The following is a 21,041-nucleotide window of genomic DNA, read 5'->3' on the forward strand; positions in this document are numbered from 1 at the left end:
GCTCCTCAATGTTTTTTTCACTTAAAAGTGTTATCCTATGATTAATGTAAAAATGAAAATCATACACAATATAGTACATAACAATATCTTTCTAACAAACCTAGAACCAGCCCTGTACTCACACGGATCCAGAGATCTCACCGTTCATTGCTCCAATTGTTTTGCTTGATTTATTTTAAGCTGTCAGCTTAGGGGATGTGCCCTTTCTCTGGGGTGTGTCCTTTCTGTTGCAGTCTTGAAGGATGGAACTGAGCATTTGCTTCCGTCTCAGTTATCAGGGCATAGAAATTAGAAAAAGAGAAAACAGCAGGTGGCGCTGTACAAATAGATTTAATTGAATAAGTCAGTAGCTGTAATAATTTTTCTATTACATGCAATTACAAAAGTATTCAGATCCAGGTGCTGGTTTTGAAGCTCTCTGTACTTCCTTTGCTCTTCTTTGCCTGGTTCTTTCCTAGGGCTGTTCTTCACTTCCTTACACCTCTCTTGCACTCACTCACTTCTCCCTATTTAAAGGGTGGAACACCCCAACCTAGCAGTGGTTACTACGGCCTGTTTGCTCTTTGTGCGAATCACATACAGGAAATACATAAAATACATTTTCCCACTTAAGCAGTGGACCACTGCTGTAGCAGTTGGACACTACGTGTAGACAACATGCTTTTAGGGCAGTGGTGGCGAACCTATGACACGGGTGCCAGAGGCAGCACTCAGAGCCCTCTCTGTGGACACCCGCACACTAGAAAGTCTATGCCATTCATTAGTGCAGGGTGCACTATGAACAGCACAGGCAGCACATTGAATGTAGGCAGGCTATTACAGCTAAATGATAAAGTACATGGAAGATATTGGACTGTAGTATTCAGGGTAAATTGTCGTGTTGGCACTTTGCGATAAATAAGTGGCTTTGGGTTGCAGTTTGGGCACTCGGTCTCTAAAAGGTTCACCATAACTGCTCTAGGGTAACCTATTCTGTCCTCATGCAGGATCTGGTAAAGTGTCACTTCTTTTCTCCACTTACAGTATTTGGCCAAGGGAGGTCATCTCACACATAAAAGAGTAGAGCACTGCCTGGGGATGGGGACTTCATCTGGCCTATTTATTGGCTGTTCTGTCGGCACTTGGATAGTGCATATGTAGACCTTAGTTCTGCTTTGGATACTCTAATGTTAAGGACACATATTCCTTTTCTATCTCTCTCTACATGGTATAAAGTAATGCATGGTGTTGGATGTTCTTGCTCCTAACATTCAGATAATTAGTATTCCAGAAAATCATTGCAGAAATAAGAGCTGCAGATATGTTGTTGCAATTAGCAAGTTACTGTACCTTTGGGACATTTAAACCATTCTAGCTTTGAGTTGCTCCATGTTCTCACTGTGTATTTCCTTTCTTATTATGCTGCACATCATGCTGTAGGTGCTGCCGCCTCCTGAACATATCATGATCTTTTTATTTCTGGACTGTGATAGAGAGCTTCTCGTAATGTAAGCATCTGTTGTAAGATGACAGAAAATGCAATGAGATCCTTATAGCATTAGCCTAATGGTTTAATCAAATCCCAGCTTATCCTCTAATAGTGCAACTTCCAGAGGTAGAAATAGTCCAGTGGTGTCAAAACTGCTCTAGAGCAGTGTTGTCCAACCCGTGACTCTTCAGTGGTTGAAAACTACAATTTCCAGCATGAGATGTAGTTCCTCAGATTTGGAATCAGTGAGGGTCTATGTTATATGACTGAAACAAAGACACATTGTAGATGTATTTCCCTTGAATTATTTCTAGCTTATGTTTTCAGACAACTAGAGAGTGTGAATTTGAAATGTCCAACATCCATGAATGTCTGTAATGCTTAGCATTAGATAAATCAGAATTTTTGGATGTCACTTAATAAGTAAAAGGTGAGTATATAGGTGGGAGGACTGAAGTGATTATCTCAATTAGGATTGTATAGACATTACTGCCCTCCAACTCAACAAAGGATCTAAAGGACCCACCAACAAATTCCAATAGGACTGACCAGCTCACGAGAATACTTACTTGGACTGTCCTTTAGGTTAAAGCACATTCTTCGACCTGCTGGTCTCAAGTTCTCACAAAGTATAACTGACTTACCTTGGTAATGATTAAGGATTAGAGTTGTCAGAAACGCAGGGTTCCTCCAGCTTCACATTTTCTGCTACACCCCATCAATATTGCTTGGATGATGTTTTTAAAGGATTGAAATAAAGACAACTGTTGCATGAAGAAGAGTGTGCTGGACTTTATTCACACTTGGCTTGTAAAAGTTTACATTTTAGTAAAATCCCCTTATAAATAATTCCTCTTAGACTTCAAAGTATCTCCAAAGTGATCTGAAGATATGAATAGAAGAGCATGTAGATTAATATCTTATAATTGCATTAGTCAATCAAGGGATTATGCTTTCTTAAAACTCTCATGGGGTATATAGACATTATAGAACACCTATCATAAGACACATTTAAAAGCTGTTGCACAGAGTGGATCTCACTCTGTCAGGCTGAACACTATCCTATTGCATGGTGGTTAATTTATTTCAAAGGGCACCATGTAATACATGAGTGGCTGCTAAGCACCTTCTGTGGTAATAGCAAGAGCAACCACTTCATTCAACACATGATGCCAGCAACAATAGCACACTGTAGCAAATCCCTTAGAAGCCAACATGTCAAATGTCAATCAGACTTTATGTACCATCAGAAAGCACTTGAAAAGTAAACACATGTCATCTCAGTTTGTTCTGTTACTTGCTGCAGCACCTCTGACCTAACTATTGTGTGTACCTTATTTTTTTTAGATTGAATGTTCCAGCGTTTCTGAATATTCTGAAAAAATTATCAAGGCCAACCATCTGGACAACGGTAAGGCATTTGGAGATGTACTCATGTTCCAACACATGAAAATGTCTTCTTTATGCATGCCCTGTAGAACAACCTTGATAACTGTTACTGTATTACAGTTTATGTCTATATGCAATGCCTTCAGAAAGTCTTCAGATCGTTTTCACATTTTGTTATGTTGCAGCTTTGTGCTAAAATGAAAAATAAAATGCAAGTTTTCCTCATCATTCTGCACTCAATACTCTAATCTATAAAATATCACATTGATGTAAGTATTCAGATTTCAGACCCTTTACTCAGTGCTTAGTTGAAACACTATTGACAGCAATTACTGCCTCCAGTCTTCCTGAATATGATGCCACAAGGTTACCACATCTGGGTTTGGGAATTTTCTGATATTCTTCTATGCAAGATCATCTTAAACTCTGTCAGGTTGTATGGGGACTGTCAGTGGACAGCCATTTTCAGGTCTCTCCAGAGTTGTTTAATTGGATTCAGGTTAGGGCTCTGGCAGGGCCACTCAAGGAGAGTTGTCCCTAAGCCACTATCGTGTTGTCTTGGCTGTGTGCTTAGGGTTATTGTCTTGTTGGAAGGTGAATCTTTGGCCCAGTCTTGGGTCTAGAGTATCTATGTACTTTGTTCCATTCAGCTTTCCTCAACTCTGACCAGTCTACCTGTCCCAGCCACTGAAAAACACCTCCACAGCATGATACTACAACACCATGCTTTCCTGCAGGGATTCTCTGTAGGCAGTGCCTAGTTTCCTTCAAACATGATGCTTTAAAGTGAGGCCAACAGCAGAGAATCTTGTTTCTCAGAGTCCAAAAGTCCTTAAGGTGCTTTTATGCAAACTTTCATGTGACTTTTACTGGGCAGAGTCTTCTTTCTTGTCAGTCTCCCATAAATCCCAGATTGGTGGAATGCTGGATTGATCGTTGAACTTTTGGAAGTTACTCCTATCTGCACAAAGGATCTTTGGAGCTCATTACCATTGGGTTCTTAGTTACCTGTCTTACCTAGGTGCTTTTCCCCGATTACTTTGTTTATTGGGGCGGCCAGCTCTAGGAATAGTTCTTGTTGTTCTAAGCGTCTTCCATTTAAGAATTATGGAGGCCACTGTGCTCTTGGGAACTTTCAGTGTAGCAGAAATGTTTTGTACCATTCTCCAGATCTGTGTCTCCCACAACCATGTCTCTGATCTTTACAGGCAGTTCTCTCCTCCTTATGGCTTGGTTTTTGCTCCCATATACATTGTCAGCTATAAGACCTTACATAGATAGTTATGTGTCTTCACAAATCATGTCCAGTCAAAGTTGAACAAGAGAAATGGGAGGACCCCAGAGCTAAATTTCAAGTGTCATAGCAAAGGGTTGTAATACTTATTCCTTTTTAAGAAACTTGTAAATATTTCTATAATTCTGTTTTCCCTTTTTGATTATTGGCTACTGAGTGCAAATTGATGGGTAAAAACTAGATTTTTTTAATGTATTTTACCACAACCCACAACATTACAAAATATGAAAAAAGTAAAAGCAGAGACATCTGCCTAGCAGTGAGCCCGGTGACATTACCGGCACTAATAGACATTATCCTAGCCTGCAAAACAGCCTAGGGCAGCGCTATAGACCACTTATTAGTGCCGGTGACGTCATCTCCGCCTAGCAGTGTAAAAATGTAAACAAACAGCCCTTGCCCTGTCTGATGCAGTGCAGGGCAAGGGAGAGCATCAGAGCATGAAATGTTCTGATGCTCCACTCAGAAGGGCCCGGAGGGGTGAAGAACGGGTTATGTCCAGGTTCAGCTCTGAACCCGGACAACCCCTTTAACTATGATAGGCCAGGGAGACCTTTACAAGCACCCAATCTTCCATAGCAATGAAACAGCTTCCATGTTCTTCCAGTAGAAGCCCAGTAAATTACCACTCATATGCCATGGTTGCAATTGAACACAGCATCTGAGTGGTTAAAAGTCCATGATCAAATTTTTCTCTGATCACAGACTCTACTGGCAGGTGTCTACTATGTAAAACACTTGTGTAGAGAGCCTAGAAGATGGTGAGAAGAGAGGAGCAAGAATGATGGTTGTAGTGGTAACTCACTCTGACGCTCCCATGAGCGGTGCAGTGATGGGAAGGGCGCCCTTTTGTTCTCATCAAGGCACACCTTGGTTCTGGGGTTTCTCCAGCCTGATGGTGGTTCGGGTGCCCTTTATGGTGAGAAATTATAAGGTGCAAGGCAGGGTCCCCTGCAGCGTAGAGGCAATGATGAGGCAGTTTTAAGAGCAGAACCATTCTTACTGAAGGAGCAAGTTTAGGTACATTAGTCACAGTTCTCAGCATGTATGGACAGCATTTTTTACGCAACTTCCATAAATCTAACAGGTTATATGGCTACAGTAATAGTTACCAGGCCAAGATAGTTCTCTAAAGCAATGTTCATCACACTACAGTTCTCTAGCTGACTTTTTGCATAAGCATCCAGAAATAAGGGTACAATACTTCTCTTTAACTATGCAACCACATGGCAGCCCCCAATGTCAGACTTAGGTCTGCACCCTTTTTACAGGTTGGCGTACTCACAATATATGCCTCCACAACATCAGAGGGATGATATTATTTAGCAACTTCCACAGTGTCCTTGAAAAGTATGTCCGGGCATCCTAAGATTTCAATTACCTGAACAAGTTTGCCATACAGATTCTAAGTATTTTTTTTAAGGCGATTTTTCTCCACAAAGCTTATGCACACACCACCTCTCAACACTGAAATGCTTTAAAAAAGTTCTCCTTTGTATGTTTTCTGCTCCCTGGCTGGTCTGATCCCAGACTGTCTGTTTTCATTGACTCACCTTAGTGTCTAGACTCTCTCTCTCCTAGACTGATCTAGCAACTCCTCCCTATGGTGACAATTATGACCTGTTAACTGCTCGCTACACAAAAAATGCATATATACACCATAAATTCCATTTCTGAACTTTTTGGTAGCATACAGTACATACAGGAAATGCACATTAAACCCTTTTACAGGGGAACCCTGCCTTAGCTATGAGATACCACACCAGTAGTGATGAGCAGCAGGTGCTATATTAGAATTCACAATATTTTACAAATATTTTGCTAAATATTTGTGATATATTCGCTAATTCGAGACTTCGTTATATTCGTTCAGTGCTATTGTTTTGCGAAAAATCGTTATTGAAATATTCGTGTGCGGATGTGCATTTTTCGCAAAAGATAAACTTAATCCGGATGCAATGTTTCGGCTCAAAACAGCCTTTGTCAAGCTTGACAAAGGCTGTTTTGAGCCGAAACGTTGCATCCAGATTAAATTCCATCACTTTGGATGTGCTGTCTCCAGTTTTTTATTTTTGCTTATCTCTTGTTATGTACGCTGGATTGGGGAGACGTGCACCCACCGCACTGATACTAAGGAGTGCTGTTCATCCCTGTTTTCCGCTAATTGTAAGATATTTTAGCCTTCTCACATTGGCCCACAAGTAATGGTCCATTACCAGCCTGCTTTTTGCTTGTGGGCCAATGTGAGAAGGCTAAAATATCTTAGTCAGTACTTAATTAAAATATTCTTTAATATAGTTTATCTTATGCGAAAAATCGGCAATTAAATATGTGCATTAATCGAATCGCGTAAGTTAAGCAACTTTCCTATTGGGTTGGCTTGGTACAATTGTCGAATATGTAGAATATAGCGCTATATCGGTGTGAGAATTGCCACTGTGAATGACTGTTGCAGCCAGAGCCACTACCACTCCCATCCTCTGCTCCGGTCTTTCGGGGCTTGCAGCCAATGTTCCCTTTAGGGCTCATGCACAAACTTATTTTTTTCCCGTGTACATTCCATTTTTTGTTGTGTTTGTTTGTGGCCCGTGTGCGGAACCATTCGCTTCATTGGGGCCGCAAAACGTGTGCATTCCGTGTCCGTATGTCTGTATGGATTGGACTTCCGTGGGCAGTGATTTGCTGAGGAGGCAGTCCAAGCCGTTTCCAATATGTTGAGACCAAGACTAAGAAGTAGAGAGGAGCAGAAAGGTGAATAAAGATGGTTATTTGATTGACATCAGTATCACCTAGTTTTTAGTTAAAAATACTCTCCCAAAATACCCCTTTAATAGAGGGCCCTCTTCCCTGTTCAGTAACCTCACCTACACTATTAGCCAGAGGGCAGAGCAACAACAAAGAGCATCTCTATCTCTGTTTTGATCAATGGACAGTCAATTGATTTTAAGGAGCACAATTTAATATTTCATTTTCACTGTCATGGCGCTGCAGAGAAACCAAAGATTTGATACCTGGTTCCCGCGCAGATCACAGCTGATTACTGGGGTTTCTAGCATAGCAGGACTAGCTTTGATCAGCATATTTTCAAAGGTTTCTTTTAATAAGATACTGTAAAAAAGAAAACAGCCAGTATGTTATAAGCACAAAGGGGGACATTTCTTAAAGGGCTTCTGTCACCCCACTAAACTCTTTTTTTTTTTGTGTGTGTACTTATAATCCCTATCCTGCGATATTGCTATACATTATGTTATTTATAATTTTCGTTCAGTAGATTTGGCAAAAAACATACTTTTATGATATGCTAATTACCTGTCTACCAGCAAGTAGGGCGTCTACTTGCTGGTAGCAGCTGCAGAAAACTGCCCCCTCCTCCTGTTGATTGACAGGGCCAGCCGCGATCTCCTCCTCCGGCTGGCCCTGTCAGCATTTAAAAAATCGCGCGCCTGTGTTGATTCGGCGCAGGCGCTCTGAGATAAGGAGGCTCGCTTCCTCAGCACTCCCTCAGTGCGCCTGCGCCGATGACTTCACCGAAAGAGAAGACGTCATCGGCACAGGTGCACTGAGGGAGTGCTGAGGAGGCGAGCCTCCCTATCTCAGAGCGTCTGCACCGAATCAACACAGGCGCGCGATTTTTGAAATGCTGACAGGCTGGCCCTGTCAATCAACAGGAGGAGGGGGCGGTTTTCTGCGGCTGCTACCAGCAAGTTGACGCCCTACTTGCTGGTAGACAGGTAATTAGCATATCATAAAAGTAAGTTTTTTGCCAAATCTACTGAACGGAAATTATTAATAACATCATGTATAGCAATATCGCAGAATAGGGATTATAAGTAGACAAAAAAAAAGAGTTTAGTGGGGTGACAGAAGCCCTTTAAGACTGGCCTAAATTATGTAGAGGTGCAAGCTACGTAAGAAGGGAAGAAGCGGCATCTCAATTTTCTAACATGGAATTTGCTGAAATGTTTTTTAAGAGCCATAACTATTTTTGTTGACTTGCAGTGTGAGGGTTTTTTTTTTTTTGCAGAACAACCTTTAGTTTTTATTGGCACTATTTTGGGGTACATGTGGCTTTCTGATCACTTTTTATCTCATTCTTTGAGAGATAAGGTGGGCAAAAACTGAAATGCTGTCGTATTTTTATGTTTTATGAGTTTCACCATGTGATACATATGATAATAACTTTATTCTGCAGGTTGATACAAGTATGACAATCCAAATTTATGTAGTTTGTTTTCATGTTTTACTACTTTTGCATAATAAAATGCTTTGAAAAAGAAATATCTTATATTTTGCATCACCATTTACTAACAGCCTTAACATTTTTATTTTTCCATCAACGTAGATGTCCAAAGGCTTGCCTTTTGCAGGAAAGACTGTATTTTTTACTGGTACTATTTTTGGGTACAGTACATAAGACTTGTTAATGACTTGATATTATGATTTTTTGGAGGCGAAGTGACAAAAAAAGCTGTTTTGGCGTAATTTATATTTATTTGTTTACAACATTTACCTGATGGGGTAGCTCATGTATCATTTTTTGTACAGTCGGTCGTTACAGAAGTGCTGAAACCAAATATGTCTATTTTTAAAAAAAGTTTTACACAATAAGAACATTTTTGGGGAAAAAAATCATGTTTTTGTGTTGTCGTTTTCTTTTTTAGCCATATTTTGCGGTACATATGACTTTTTGATTGCTCAATATTATTTATTTGGGAGGTGAGGTGATTAAAAGATAGCTGTTTTGGCATAATTTTATTTTTTACAGCGTTCACCTGATGGGATAGATGATGTGATATTTTTCTAACAATTTTTAAGTGACTCAATTAGGAAAAGGGAGGGTTTTTTAACATGTAACATTTTTAGTTTTTCTTTTTTTTTTACTTTTCTATTTTTATTTTTTTTATTTTACACTTTGTTATTTTACAAGACCTCTGTGGGACATTTAACATCGCATTTTTTTATATTAATTTCTTCTGTAACTGGGGCTGACATAGTAGCAATACAGCCCCCAAAGAGGATGTGCAGCACTGTACAGCCTCACTGCAAGGCTGATCAAGGTCTAAAGAAGACCCGGCAGCTCCTACAGTCTCCCGGCCCAGAACAGGAAGCAGCATATCACTTCCTCAGCTGTATACACAGCACTTCTTCAGCGCTGTATATCCAGCGATCCAGAAGGCAGGGACACAGAGAAACAGTCCCTACCTTTTCTATGGGGTGACCTGCTGTCTCTGACCATGGGCCCCCAGCTCAGCAACTGCATGATTAGCGTGCAGCTGCGATCTCTGAACGGATGTACTAAAGACATAAGTCTCAACACCCAAGACTTTTATAGTCAATGGGTGGTCGGGAACAGGTTAAGTTGCTGAAATCTGTTTTCCCTTTGATTTTCTTGTCACTGTATGAAATTACTTTTCCTGCCATGACAGTTCTATGAAATACATTTATGTCTTAGAAGGACACACCAGATTTTATGGTGGCCTGTATACATACTTGTTACAGAGTCATCGGTAGAGGAAGATTAAAAATGGGTATTTTCCATGTCAAGGTATTTTTTTTTAATTTTGTTCCTTACAAATACCTATCCATCAAAATGATGGCTGGGTCTGTGCACGTAACTGCGCTTTCCAGCATTCATTCCCAAAGCGATCATATCTCATCTATCAACAGATGCAATGCCCTTGAGGTGTTGAATGAAGACACCAAAGGTATTGCATAATATCCATTTTGTATTACTGAATAATTCCTCTGCCATGTGGTGCATTTCATTTTGTTAAGCAACACTTCCACACAAAAAAATATTATCTGACCTGTTAGAAGGGTAGATGATGTAAACTATAGTGAAGAGTAATTTTCTTGCTATTTGTGAGTTGTAACCTCCCTTCTGATCCTCAGCTCATGTCATCCTATGTGTGGACAGGAAGTCAGTTTCTCTATGTATTCCTATGGAAGCATCAACGTCAGTCTCATAGGAATGAATAGAGAAGTAACTGATTTGATGTCCTGTGTCAGTTGGAAAGGCAGAGTGTTGGTTACATGACATAGCTGAGGATCGGAAGGGAGGCTATAACTTACAAATACAGTCACTGGTAAGAAGATTACCTAAAACTTATATACCTTTTTAATGGCCCAGAGAATAAAGATTTTTGTGAAAGTGCTTTTTTAATGGAGACATCCCTTTCCATGTGGGATGTTGTATTCTTCTCGAGAGGATAAATGTGTAGTCAGTTGCTGGCTCCCCTAATGATAATATGAAAACAACTAATATGGGGGGCTAGGGTGATGGGTAGCCAGCTGTTAGAATATCTCCTGTTGCACAGGAATAGAATGTCCTGCATTGGGCACCATTAGAGCATGTTCCACCCATGCATGGGAGGTTGCAGTGCCGACCTCAAGCTGTACACCCTTGAACATAACACACGGTCAGATATTATTGTCCAAAACTGATAAACACTTTAGGCTACATGTACACAAGTGTATGTATTTTGCTGTCCCAATTATTACTACCATAGAGTTATAACATTGTGGGGGATACGACTTCTAAACATTAACTCTGTAGACTGAATACTGCACAGTTAAATCCAGTGACTCACAGATGACTCTTCTCTGATTGGAGTCCTTCACTTTCCCTTTTCTTCTCAATCTCATGCAGACTGCCATGATAAATGCTTTAACTCCTTGATTGTACACCATTCTCTGTGCCTTTTCCCCACCTCTATAGAAATTTGTTATCCATAGTGCTCTAGAAAATAGTAATGCCCCCCAATGTCCCACACATTAATAGTACCCCCTTTTTCTACACCACACAATAATAGTGTCCATCAAACAGTAAAAGTTCCCCCACACAGTAACAATGCCCCCTTTGTGCACACACAGAGTACTCAAGCCTTCATTTGCATCGCCATACAATCGTACCATCCACTTCTGTTCCCCATACAGTCGTAGCCCTCCTGGGCCACATATGATATAGTTATGTTATAACCATGTGCACTCCCCCTATTTATTATATCCCCTTTGCATCTGAAACTCATCTAACCTTGTTCACATGGCAAGCTGCTGTATCCTCCTGCCTGCAGTCCACCACCCAACACAGACGGCACAATGCAGCGACATCACTGGGCCACCTGATGTCTTTTACAAGCTCCCGACCACTGGTGGCCACAGGCTTAAAGTAGTCTGTGGTTTACAGAGTAAGTAGCGGAGAAGGGAGCCAATGAGGACGAGAATACAGTTGTAAGTGGTTCTTTCTTAGAGATCCAGGTAGGTCCCCTTCGTTACACCACCGTTAACATGGTGGCTTTTACTTCTACAGCACTGTCATTCATAGCCATGTTGTGACGTATCAATGCACATTGGTAAGTTGAGCCATTCTAGGCATATTGCTAAACACTCTATAAGATAAGAGATTGGATGAGGAACAAAAACTTCTACTTCTACTGAAAAGCAATACTTTTTTTGTTCGACAATCTGAATTTGTTAAGATCCTCCTTGATTTCTTCATTCATTCTTTTCAGTAAAGTAGAACAGAACATTGTAACTCTCAGTATGACACACACTGTGGAGGCTCCCAGACAATGTGCAGAGCTGATAGCTCCCACCATCATATCAGTTTAGGAACCAAAACCATGAATGGTTCATTTCGAAAAAAAATACAGGTTCCAGTAGGAGATCTAGAACAAGAACATTAGATTGCACTATTATTATCTAAATGGTAATGCGAAGTTTTAGTATAGAAAACAGACACAATATACTGGATAGATACAGACGTGGACAAAATTGTTGGTACCCTTTGGTCAATGAAAGAAAAAGTCACAATGGTCACAGAAATAACTTTAATCTGACAAAAGTAATAATAAATTAAAATTCTATAAATGTTAACCAATGAAAGTCAGACATTGTTTTTCAACCATGCTTCAACAGAATTATGTAAAAAAATAAACTCATGAAACAGGCATGGACAAAAATGATGGTACCCCTAACTTAATATTTTGTTGCGCAACCTTTTGAGGCAATCACTGCAATCAAACGCTTCCTGTAACTGTCAATGAGACATCTGCACCTCTCAGCAGGTATTTTGGCCCACTCCTCATGAGCAAACTGCTCCAGTTGTGTCCGGTTTGAAGGGTGCCTTTTCCAGACTGCATGTTTCAGCTCCTTCCAAAGATGCTCAATAGGATTGAGGTCAGGGCTCATAGAAGGCCACTTTAGAATAGTCCAATTTTTTCCTCTTAGCCATTCTTGGGTGTTTTTAGCGGTGTGTTTTGGGTCATTGTCCTGTTGCAAGACCCATGACCTGCGACTGAGACCAAGCTTTCTGACACTGGCTAGTACATTTCTCTCTAGAATTCCTTGATAGTCTTGAGATTTCATTGTACCCTGCACAGATTCAAGACACCCTGTGCCAGACGCAGCAAAGCAGCCCCAGAACATAACAGAGCCTCCTCCATGTTTCACAGTAGGGACAGTGTTCTTTTCTTGATATGCTTCATTTTTTCGTCTGTGAACATACAGCTGATGTGCCTTGGCAAAAACTTCGATTTTTGTCTCATCTGTCCACAGGACATTCTCCCAGAAGCTTTGTGGCTTGTCAACATGTAGTTTGGCATATTCCAGTCTTGCTTTTTTATGATTCGTTTTCAACAATGGTGTCCTCCTTGGTCGTCTCCCATGTAGTCCACTTTGGCTCAAACAACGACGGATGGTGCGATCTGACACTGATGTTCCTTGAGCATGAAGTTCACCTTGAATCTCTTTAGAAGTCTTTCTAGGCTCTTTTGTTACCATTCGGATTATCCGTCTCTTAGATTTGTCATCAATTTTCCTCCTGCGGCCACGTCCAGGGAGGTTGGCTACAGTCCCATGGATCTTAAACTTATGAATAATATGTGCAACTGTACTCACAGGAACATCTAGTTGCTTGGAGATGGTCTTATAGCCTTTACCTTTAACATGCTTGTCTATAATTTTCTTTCTGATCTCTTGAGACAGCTCTTTCCTTTGCTTCCTCTGGTCCATGTCGAGTGTGGTACACACCATATCACCAAACAACACAGTGATTACCTGGAGCCATATATATAGGCCCAATGGCTGATTACAAGGTTGTAGACACCTGTGATGCTAATTAGTGGACACACCTTGAATTAACATGTCCCTTTGGTCACATTATGTTCTGTGTTTTCTAGGGGTACCATCATTTTTGTCCATGCCTGTTTCATGAGTTTATTTTTTTACATAATTCTGTTGAAGCATGGTTGAAAAACAATGTCTGACTTTCATTGGTTAACATTTATAGAATTTTAATTTATTATTACTTTTGTCAGATTAAAGTTATTTCTGTGACCATTGTGACTTTTTCTTTCATTGACCAAAGGGTACCAACAATTTTGTCCACGTCTGTAGATATAGATAGATAGATACTGTAGATAGATAGATAGATAGATAGATAGGAGATAGATAGATAGATAGATAGATAGATAGATAGATAGATAGATACTATAGATAGACAGATACTATAAATAGATAGATAGAGTAGTAAAAATGCAGCACTCCAAAATAAGTAAAAAATTAAGAAAATGCTTTTATTCACCCATGTGGATATGCGACGTTTCGGCTCAACATTAGAGCCTTTGTCAAGCAAGTTAGTGTTGAGCTGAAATGTCGTGTATCCACATGGGTGAATAAAAGCATTTACTTCATTTTTTACAGATTTTGGAGTGCTGCCTTTTTGCTACTTTGTGTATTGGGCAATAGTCTAGTCCCTTTGGGCATGCACCCTTTTTTGTTCAAGTTGGATGTAGTGATGCCAGATTTTTTTCTTTAGATAGATAAATAATGGAAAAATTAATCTAGCCAGCAAAGGAGGCAATATGGACAATCACAATACATTAGTAAGTGCCTTGTATTAACCCTTAGGATACCGGGTTTTCATTTTTTTTTTCGTTTTCATTTTTCTTCCCTATCTTCCTTGAGCCATAACATTTTTATTTTTCCGCTCCCATATCCATATGAGTGCTTATTTTTTGCAGGACAAGTTGTTCTTTTTAATGTCACCATTTAACATGGCATACAAAGTAGTGGGAAGAGGGAAAAAAAATCCAAATAGGGTGGAATTGGAAAAAAAATGCAATTCCTTCACAGTTTTACGGGTTTTGTTCTCACAGCATTCCCTTTGCGGCAAAACTGTGCCCCTCATTCTCTGGGTCAGTACGATTACAACAATACCACACATGTATAGGTTTTTTATGTCTAAATAGTGTAAAAATAAATGTAAACTTTGAAAATATTTATTTTTACATCACCGTATTCTCACCCCAATAACTTTTTTATAGTTATATCTACTGAGCTGTGTGGGGGCTCATGTTTTGCGTGACAGTAGTTTTTATTGATACCATTTTGGAGTTTTTTGATCACATTTTATTAAATAGTTTGGAGCAAGAGAAGCAATGAAAAAATGGCAAATTGTCCATTTTGACCCTTTTTTTGTTACGCCATTCGCCTTATTGGAAAAATATTTTTATTATTTATGTATTTATTTTTTTATTCTACGTTCTATATATTTTTTACGTTTTTTTTTACTATTTCTATGATTTTGAAGCTCGTATTTGAGCCTACAAAGCCCATTTTTTTTAAATTCTGAACCCTCATGGGTCTTTTAGACCCATGATTTGACAAGAATTGCTCATATTTTATGTTGGTCTGCCAACATAAGAGTTGTAGCTTCAATACCCTGGGTCTCTTCAGATAGACCCAGCATATTGAAACCAATTACCGGCATCTTCATTGGCCTCAGAGGATGCTGGTAGGAAGCCTGGAAGTGCTAGCTTCAAGGTTTTTCACCCTTTAGATGCCGTGATCTCACCTGATCATGGCATCCAATGGCTTTAATGACCACAATCGGAGTTATTGCTGGTCGAGGTCATTAACCGCGGGTCCCTGCTGTTCGAAATGGCAGAGACTTTCCGGCCGTGACGCACGCTGAACGCGCGAGCGGGCGCCATGTTTGCACTTTTCTCTACATTATAAATTCCATTTGCTGAAGGGAGACAACCCCTTTAAGGTTATAGCAATAAACAGCCATCTGCTGCCCAGAAACAATGCCACTGTATGAGGACAAGCGATCCCAATAGTGATCCCTCATCCTCACTGTGGAGATGATCGCTGCATGTAATTGCAGCGCTTCATCCCCAATGAACTAGCAGCTGGCTGTCTGGAAGGAACACTTACTTTACGACAATCGGTTGAACTTGGTGATTGCACACATGCAGACGTGAGGCAGAGGGCTTGGTGGTCAGAGAGGTTCACAACATCCAGTTATATAAAAAAAATAACAATTTTTTATAAATTATATACTGCAGAATAAAAACTACAGGCATCCATACAGATGCATTGGGGTACAAGCCCCTCAGATAAAAGTACAGGGTACAAAAGCCTAGGCCTATAATCCACCGCAGAATGAAATACCACATGAAAAGATATGTACAAAGTCACATCCTAAATAATGCAGCACAAGTACCTAAAAATTATAATGTACTGTACCTTTATGTAATGTATACAGGAACTATCAATATGAATGCCAAATGCAATGTATATGCAATTGCACCAGCATGAATATCAGACTCGCTTTAGCACAGTTCACACCATTTACAATTACACTAGAGAGCATGCATATTGTGCCCCCGTAAAGTACTTACCCCTTCATTGTGCCCCCTTCACAGTAGTTATGCCCTCATTGTGCCTTCCTCACAGTAGTTCCAGATGTAGCAGGGTTAACACACAAACTCTTAACTCAAATTTCTTAACTCATTGCATTATTTTGAAACAAAAGCCATTGAAAAGCAATTGAAGATGTTTGCTTAACTCATTTAATTTAGATAACACATCTCATAAAGCATGTATTTACTACATTTGTATGCCCTCATTGTGCCCCCCTCACAGTAGTTATGCCCTCTCTGTGCCCCTTTCACAGTAGTAATGCCCTATCTGTGCCCCTTCACAGTTCTAATGCCATCTTTGTGCCCCTTCACAGTAGTAATCCCCAATGTGCCCCCTTCATAGTAATAATCCCCATTGTAACATAGTAACATAGTACATAAGGCCGAAAAAATACATTTGTCCATCCAGTTCGGCCTGTCATCCTGCAAGTTGATCCAGAGGAAGGCAAAAAGAAAATGTGAGGTAAAAGCCAATTTTCCTCACTTTAGGGGAATTAAAAAACTCCTTCCCGATCCCAATCAGGCAATCAGAATAACTCCCTGGATCAACGACCCCTCTCTAGTAGCTATAGCCTGTAATATTATTACACTCCAGAAATACATCAAGGCCCCTCTCTAGTAGCTATAGCCTGTAATATTATTACGCTCCAGAAATACATCCAGGCCCCTCTCTAGTAGCTATAGCCTGTAATATTATTACACTCCAGAAATACATCCAGGCCCCTCTTGAATTCCTTTATTGTACTCACCATCACCACCTCCTCAGGCAGAGAGTTCCATAGTCTCACTGCTCTTACCGTAAAGAATCCTCTTCTATGTTTGTGTACAAACCTTCTTTCCTCCAGAAGCAGAGGATGTCCCTTCGTCACAGGTACAGTCCTGGGGATAAATAGATGATGAGAGAGATCTCTGTACTGTCCCCTGATATATTTATACATACTAATTAGATCTCCCCTCAGTCGTCTTTTTCTAAAGTGAATAACCCTAATTTTGATAATCTTTCAGGGTACTGTAGTTGCCCCATTCCAGTTATTACTTTAGTTGCCCTCCTCTGAACCCTCCCCAGCTCTGCTATGTCTGCCTTGTTTACAGGAGCCCAGAACTGTACACAGTACTTTATGTGTGGTCTGACTAATGATTTGTAAAGTGGTAGGACTATGTTCCCATCACGGGCATCTATGCCCCTTTTGATGCAACCCATTATCTTATTGGCCTTGGCAGCAGCTGCCTGACACTGGTTTTTTTGCAGCTTAGTTTGCTGTTCATTAAAATTCCTAGATCCTTTTCCATGTCAGTGTTAACGAGTGCTGTGCCTCCTTCACAGTAATAATGTAATACTAGTAATGCTCATTGTACCCCTTCACAATAATAATGCCCATTGTGCCCCCTTAATAGTAATAATGCCCATTTTGCCCGATTAACCTCTTCAGGACACATGACGTACCGGTACGGCATGTTGTCCTGGTCATAGGCGTGCGCACTGCCATCTGTCAAGTGCCAACTCCTGATCCCATGCTTCACATAGGCTTCAGGCGAGTGTTCTGAAGCCTATGAGACCGTAGAGCCCTAGAATGGATTTGCTCCAGGGAGGTATGATGACCGGAGGAAGAGGCGGAGTCTCGTCATACAGGGGGCGGGGCCTCAAGATGTGCAGGAGGAGATTCAACAGAGCAGGTTGGAGAGAGGAGCAGAAGAAGCTACAGGTCAGTGTGTGGAGAAGATTGACTGTTATGTGTACTTGGGGGGGGGGGGGGGGCGGCTTTTTGCAGGGGCTGAAGGGAGGAGGAATAATCCTTGTACTGGAGACTGCATGTTAGAGGGGTCTGAAGAGAGGGGGGTGAAGTGATATTATATACATGGGGACTGTATGCTGGAGGGGCTAAAGGCAGAGAGAGTGATGTATTTTACATGGGACTGTATGCTGGAGGGGCTGAAGGCAGGAGGGGTGATATTATTTTACATGGGGACTGTATGCTGGAAGGGCTGAAGGCAGGGGGAGTTTTGTATTTTACATGGGACTGTATGTTGGAGGGGCTGAAGGCGGGGAGTGATGTATTTTACATGGGACTGTATGCTGAAGGGCTGAAGGCAGGCGGCGAAGAGAGGAAGGGTGATATTATTTACATGGGACTGTATACTGGAGGGGCTGAAGGCAGGGGGAGTTTTGTATTTTACATGGGACTGTATGTTGGAGGGGCTGAAGGCAAGGAGTGATGTATTTTACATGGGACTGTATGCTGGTGGGGCTGAAGAGCGCCATAATTATTACTATTCGGGTCCATTCACACGTCCGTAGTGTTTTGCGGATCCGCAATACACCCGGCCGGCACCCCCATAGAACAGCCTATTTTTGTCCACAGCTGCGGACAAGAATAGGACATGTTCTATTTTTTTCCAGAGCCGCGGACCGGAAGTTCGGCAGGCCGCTCCGGAAATGCGGATGCGAAGAGCACACTGTGTGCTTTCCACATCCATTCCGTCCCCATAGATAATGCATGGGTCCACACCCGTTCAGCACAATTGCGGAATGGATGTGGACGTGTGAATGGCACCTAATACAGAGGGGGCCATCATAATATTAAGAATAATAATAACACAGTGGGGCCAGTATATATTATAATTATACAGAGGGCATTCTATTTATGGGCACTACGGGTGGAGGGGAGGTCTGTTATCTAAAGATGATAGTAAAGTGAGAACTCTAAACATTTTTCTGTGAAAATCTGCAGAGTCGCTGCTGAAAGAAGGTATTATGGCGGTCTTATCTCCGAATGAAGACGTTGAGGAAGGTCTACATCACAGGAGACGTCACTGGATGTAACAGGTATGTGCCGCTGTACTCTACTGTATAGTGTGTACCATTATATGTAATGTCCATCCACATATCGGTTTGGGGGGGGGAAGGTGGCTCTAGGATTTGTCCCACACTGCCACATCCTGGCCCCAGACGTCAGGTCACACTGCGTGTTCTGAATTCTGGGGGCTTACACCCATCTACTACATTATCTGTACTCAGAGTTACCACTGTGTCATCTGTGGTGTTACATAGGAGTGCAGGTGACATCTGCTACATTATCTGTACTCAGTTATCACTATTATCTGTGGTGTTACATAGGACTGCAGGTAATATATCCTACATTATCTGCACTCAGAGTTATCACTGTGTTATCTGTGGTGTTACATAGGACTGTAGGTGACATGTACTGCATTATTTGTTAAAAGGGGCCTGTCCACAGGTTGGGGGGAGCAATACTGTGATTTCCCCGGGTGCTGGCTAAACCCACGCTACGCCACTGGAATTCTGCCCTGTATGTTCCCTGCTGCTTGCTACCCCTCCTCATTTACACCCCTTTATAATGTACCCTGATACCCCTCAGTTATATGATATCGTATAACTGAGGGGTATCAGGGTAAATTACAGGGGGTAATATAACTGAGGGGTATCAGGATAAATTACAGGGGGTAATATAACTGAGGAGGGCTATCTCAGGCAACATGATGAAGGGGTAATATAACTTATATAATATGTTATATTACCCCTGTATAATGTTCCTGATAGCCCTCCTCAGTTATATTACTCCTGTATAATTTATATAAACCTAAAAGTGTTGCTAGAAAAACAACCATGGAATGCCCAATAAAAATATAAATACTTTATTGAATCATCAATTGATCAAAAAATTCATAAGACATGTTACACAGAATTACTATGGAGAATAATCAGCAAAACAACCTGAATGCAGTAGTCGTCGTCGTCGTCCCCCCCCCCCCCCCCCTCCTTGTCGGTGCCTCAAAAACCCGCCAAACAGATGGAATACATGTCTGTGCAAAATGCAGTGAGGTGATTCACAAGTAGAAAGTATCAAGTAAATATCCGCTACAAGTGACTGTGATGTTCAACTCACTGCACAGCCCAGTGGAGGGTTAATGTGTAATAATACAGCCCAAAATAGTAATACTATAGAGCACATAATCACATAACATCCACTTAATAAATCCAGATGAGATATGCCCATATACACCAGATCATAAATAGCAGGCTGCAAAATAACAAACTCCTACACAAAAATACCCACTAGGAACGTGAACATACCCACAGACATGATGAAGGGCTAGGACACCGAACACAAGGCAGGCAAGAACCCCGACGCGCGTTTCGCCTCAGCTTCGTCAGGAGGTTAATGAGAATGTGGCCATGGCTCCCCCTTTATACCCCTCATGTAGCTACACATATAGTTAACACGAGCGCACAAGCGTTCGATTAATAGGTATCAGCTGAGTTATATTCACTATATGTGTAGCTACATGAGGGGTATAAAGGGGGAGCCATGGCCACATTCTCATTAACCTCCTGACGAAGCTGAGGCGAAACGCGCGTCGGGGTTCTTGCCTGCCTTGTGTTCGGTGTCCTAGCCCTTCATCATGTCTGTGGGTATGTTCACGTTCCTAGTGGGTATTTTTGTGTAGGAGTTTGTTATTTTGCAGCCTGCTATTTATGATCTGGTGTATATGGGCATATCTCATCTGGATTTATTAAGTGGATGTTATGTGATTATGTGCTCTATAGTATTACTATTTTGGGCTGTATTATTACACATTAACCCTCCACTGGGCTGTGCAGTGAGTTGAACATCACAGTCAGGCCTCATGCACACGACCGTTGTGTGCATCCGTGGCCGTTGTGCCGTTTTCCGTTTTTTTTTCGCGGACCCATTGACTTTCAATGGGTCCGTGGAAAAATCGGAAAATGCACCGTTTTGCAGCCGAGGCCGTGATCCGTGTATCCTGTCCGTCAAAAAAATATGACCTGTCCTATTTTTTTGACGGACCACGGTTCACGGACCCATTCAAGTCAATGGGTCCGTGAAAGAACACGGATGCACACAAGATTGGCATCCGTGTCCGTGATCCGTGGCCGTAGGTTGCTTTCATACAGACGGATCCGAAGATCCGTCTGCATAAAAGCTTTTTCTGATCTAAGTTTTCACTTCGTGAAAACTCATTTCCGACAGTATATTCTAACACAGAAGCGTTCCCATGGTGATGGGGACGCTTCTAGTTAGAATACACTGCAAACTTTGTACAAGACTGCCCCCTGCTGCCTGGCAGCACCCGATCTCTTACAGGGGGATATGATAGCACAATTAACCCCTTCAGGTGCGGCACCTAAAGGGGTTAATTG

General features: G+C 41.3%; 1 protein-coding gene across 1 annotated transcript in view; it reads left to right on the forward strand.

Moving 5' to 3' along the window:
- PRMT8 (protein arginine methyltransferase 8) overlaps nt 1-21,041 on the forward strand; it is a 285,445-nt gene that overhangs the window by 119,319 nt on the left and 145,085 nt on the right. The window contains exon 4 of the mRNA XM_044277941.1: nt 2,816-2,879. Within this exon, the coding sequence (XP_044133876.1) occupies nt 2,816-2,879 (64 nt within the window). The remainder of the gene's footprint in view (nt 1-2,815; nt 2,880-21,041) is intronic.

The sequence above is a fragment of the Bufo gargarizans genome, chromosome 2, assembly GCF_014858855.1.
Source record: "Bufo gargarizans isolate SCDJY-AF-19 chromosome 2, ASM1485885v1, whole genome shotgun sequence".
Lineage (NCBI taxonomy): Eukaryota > Metazoa > Chordata > Amphibia > Anura > Bufonidae > Bufo > Bufo gargarizans.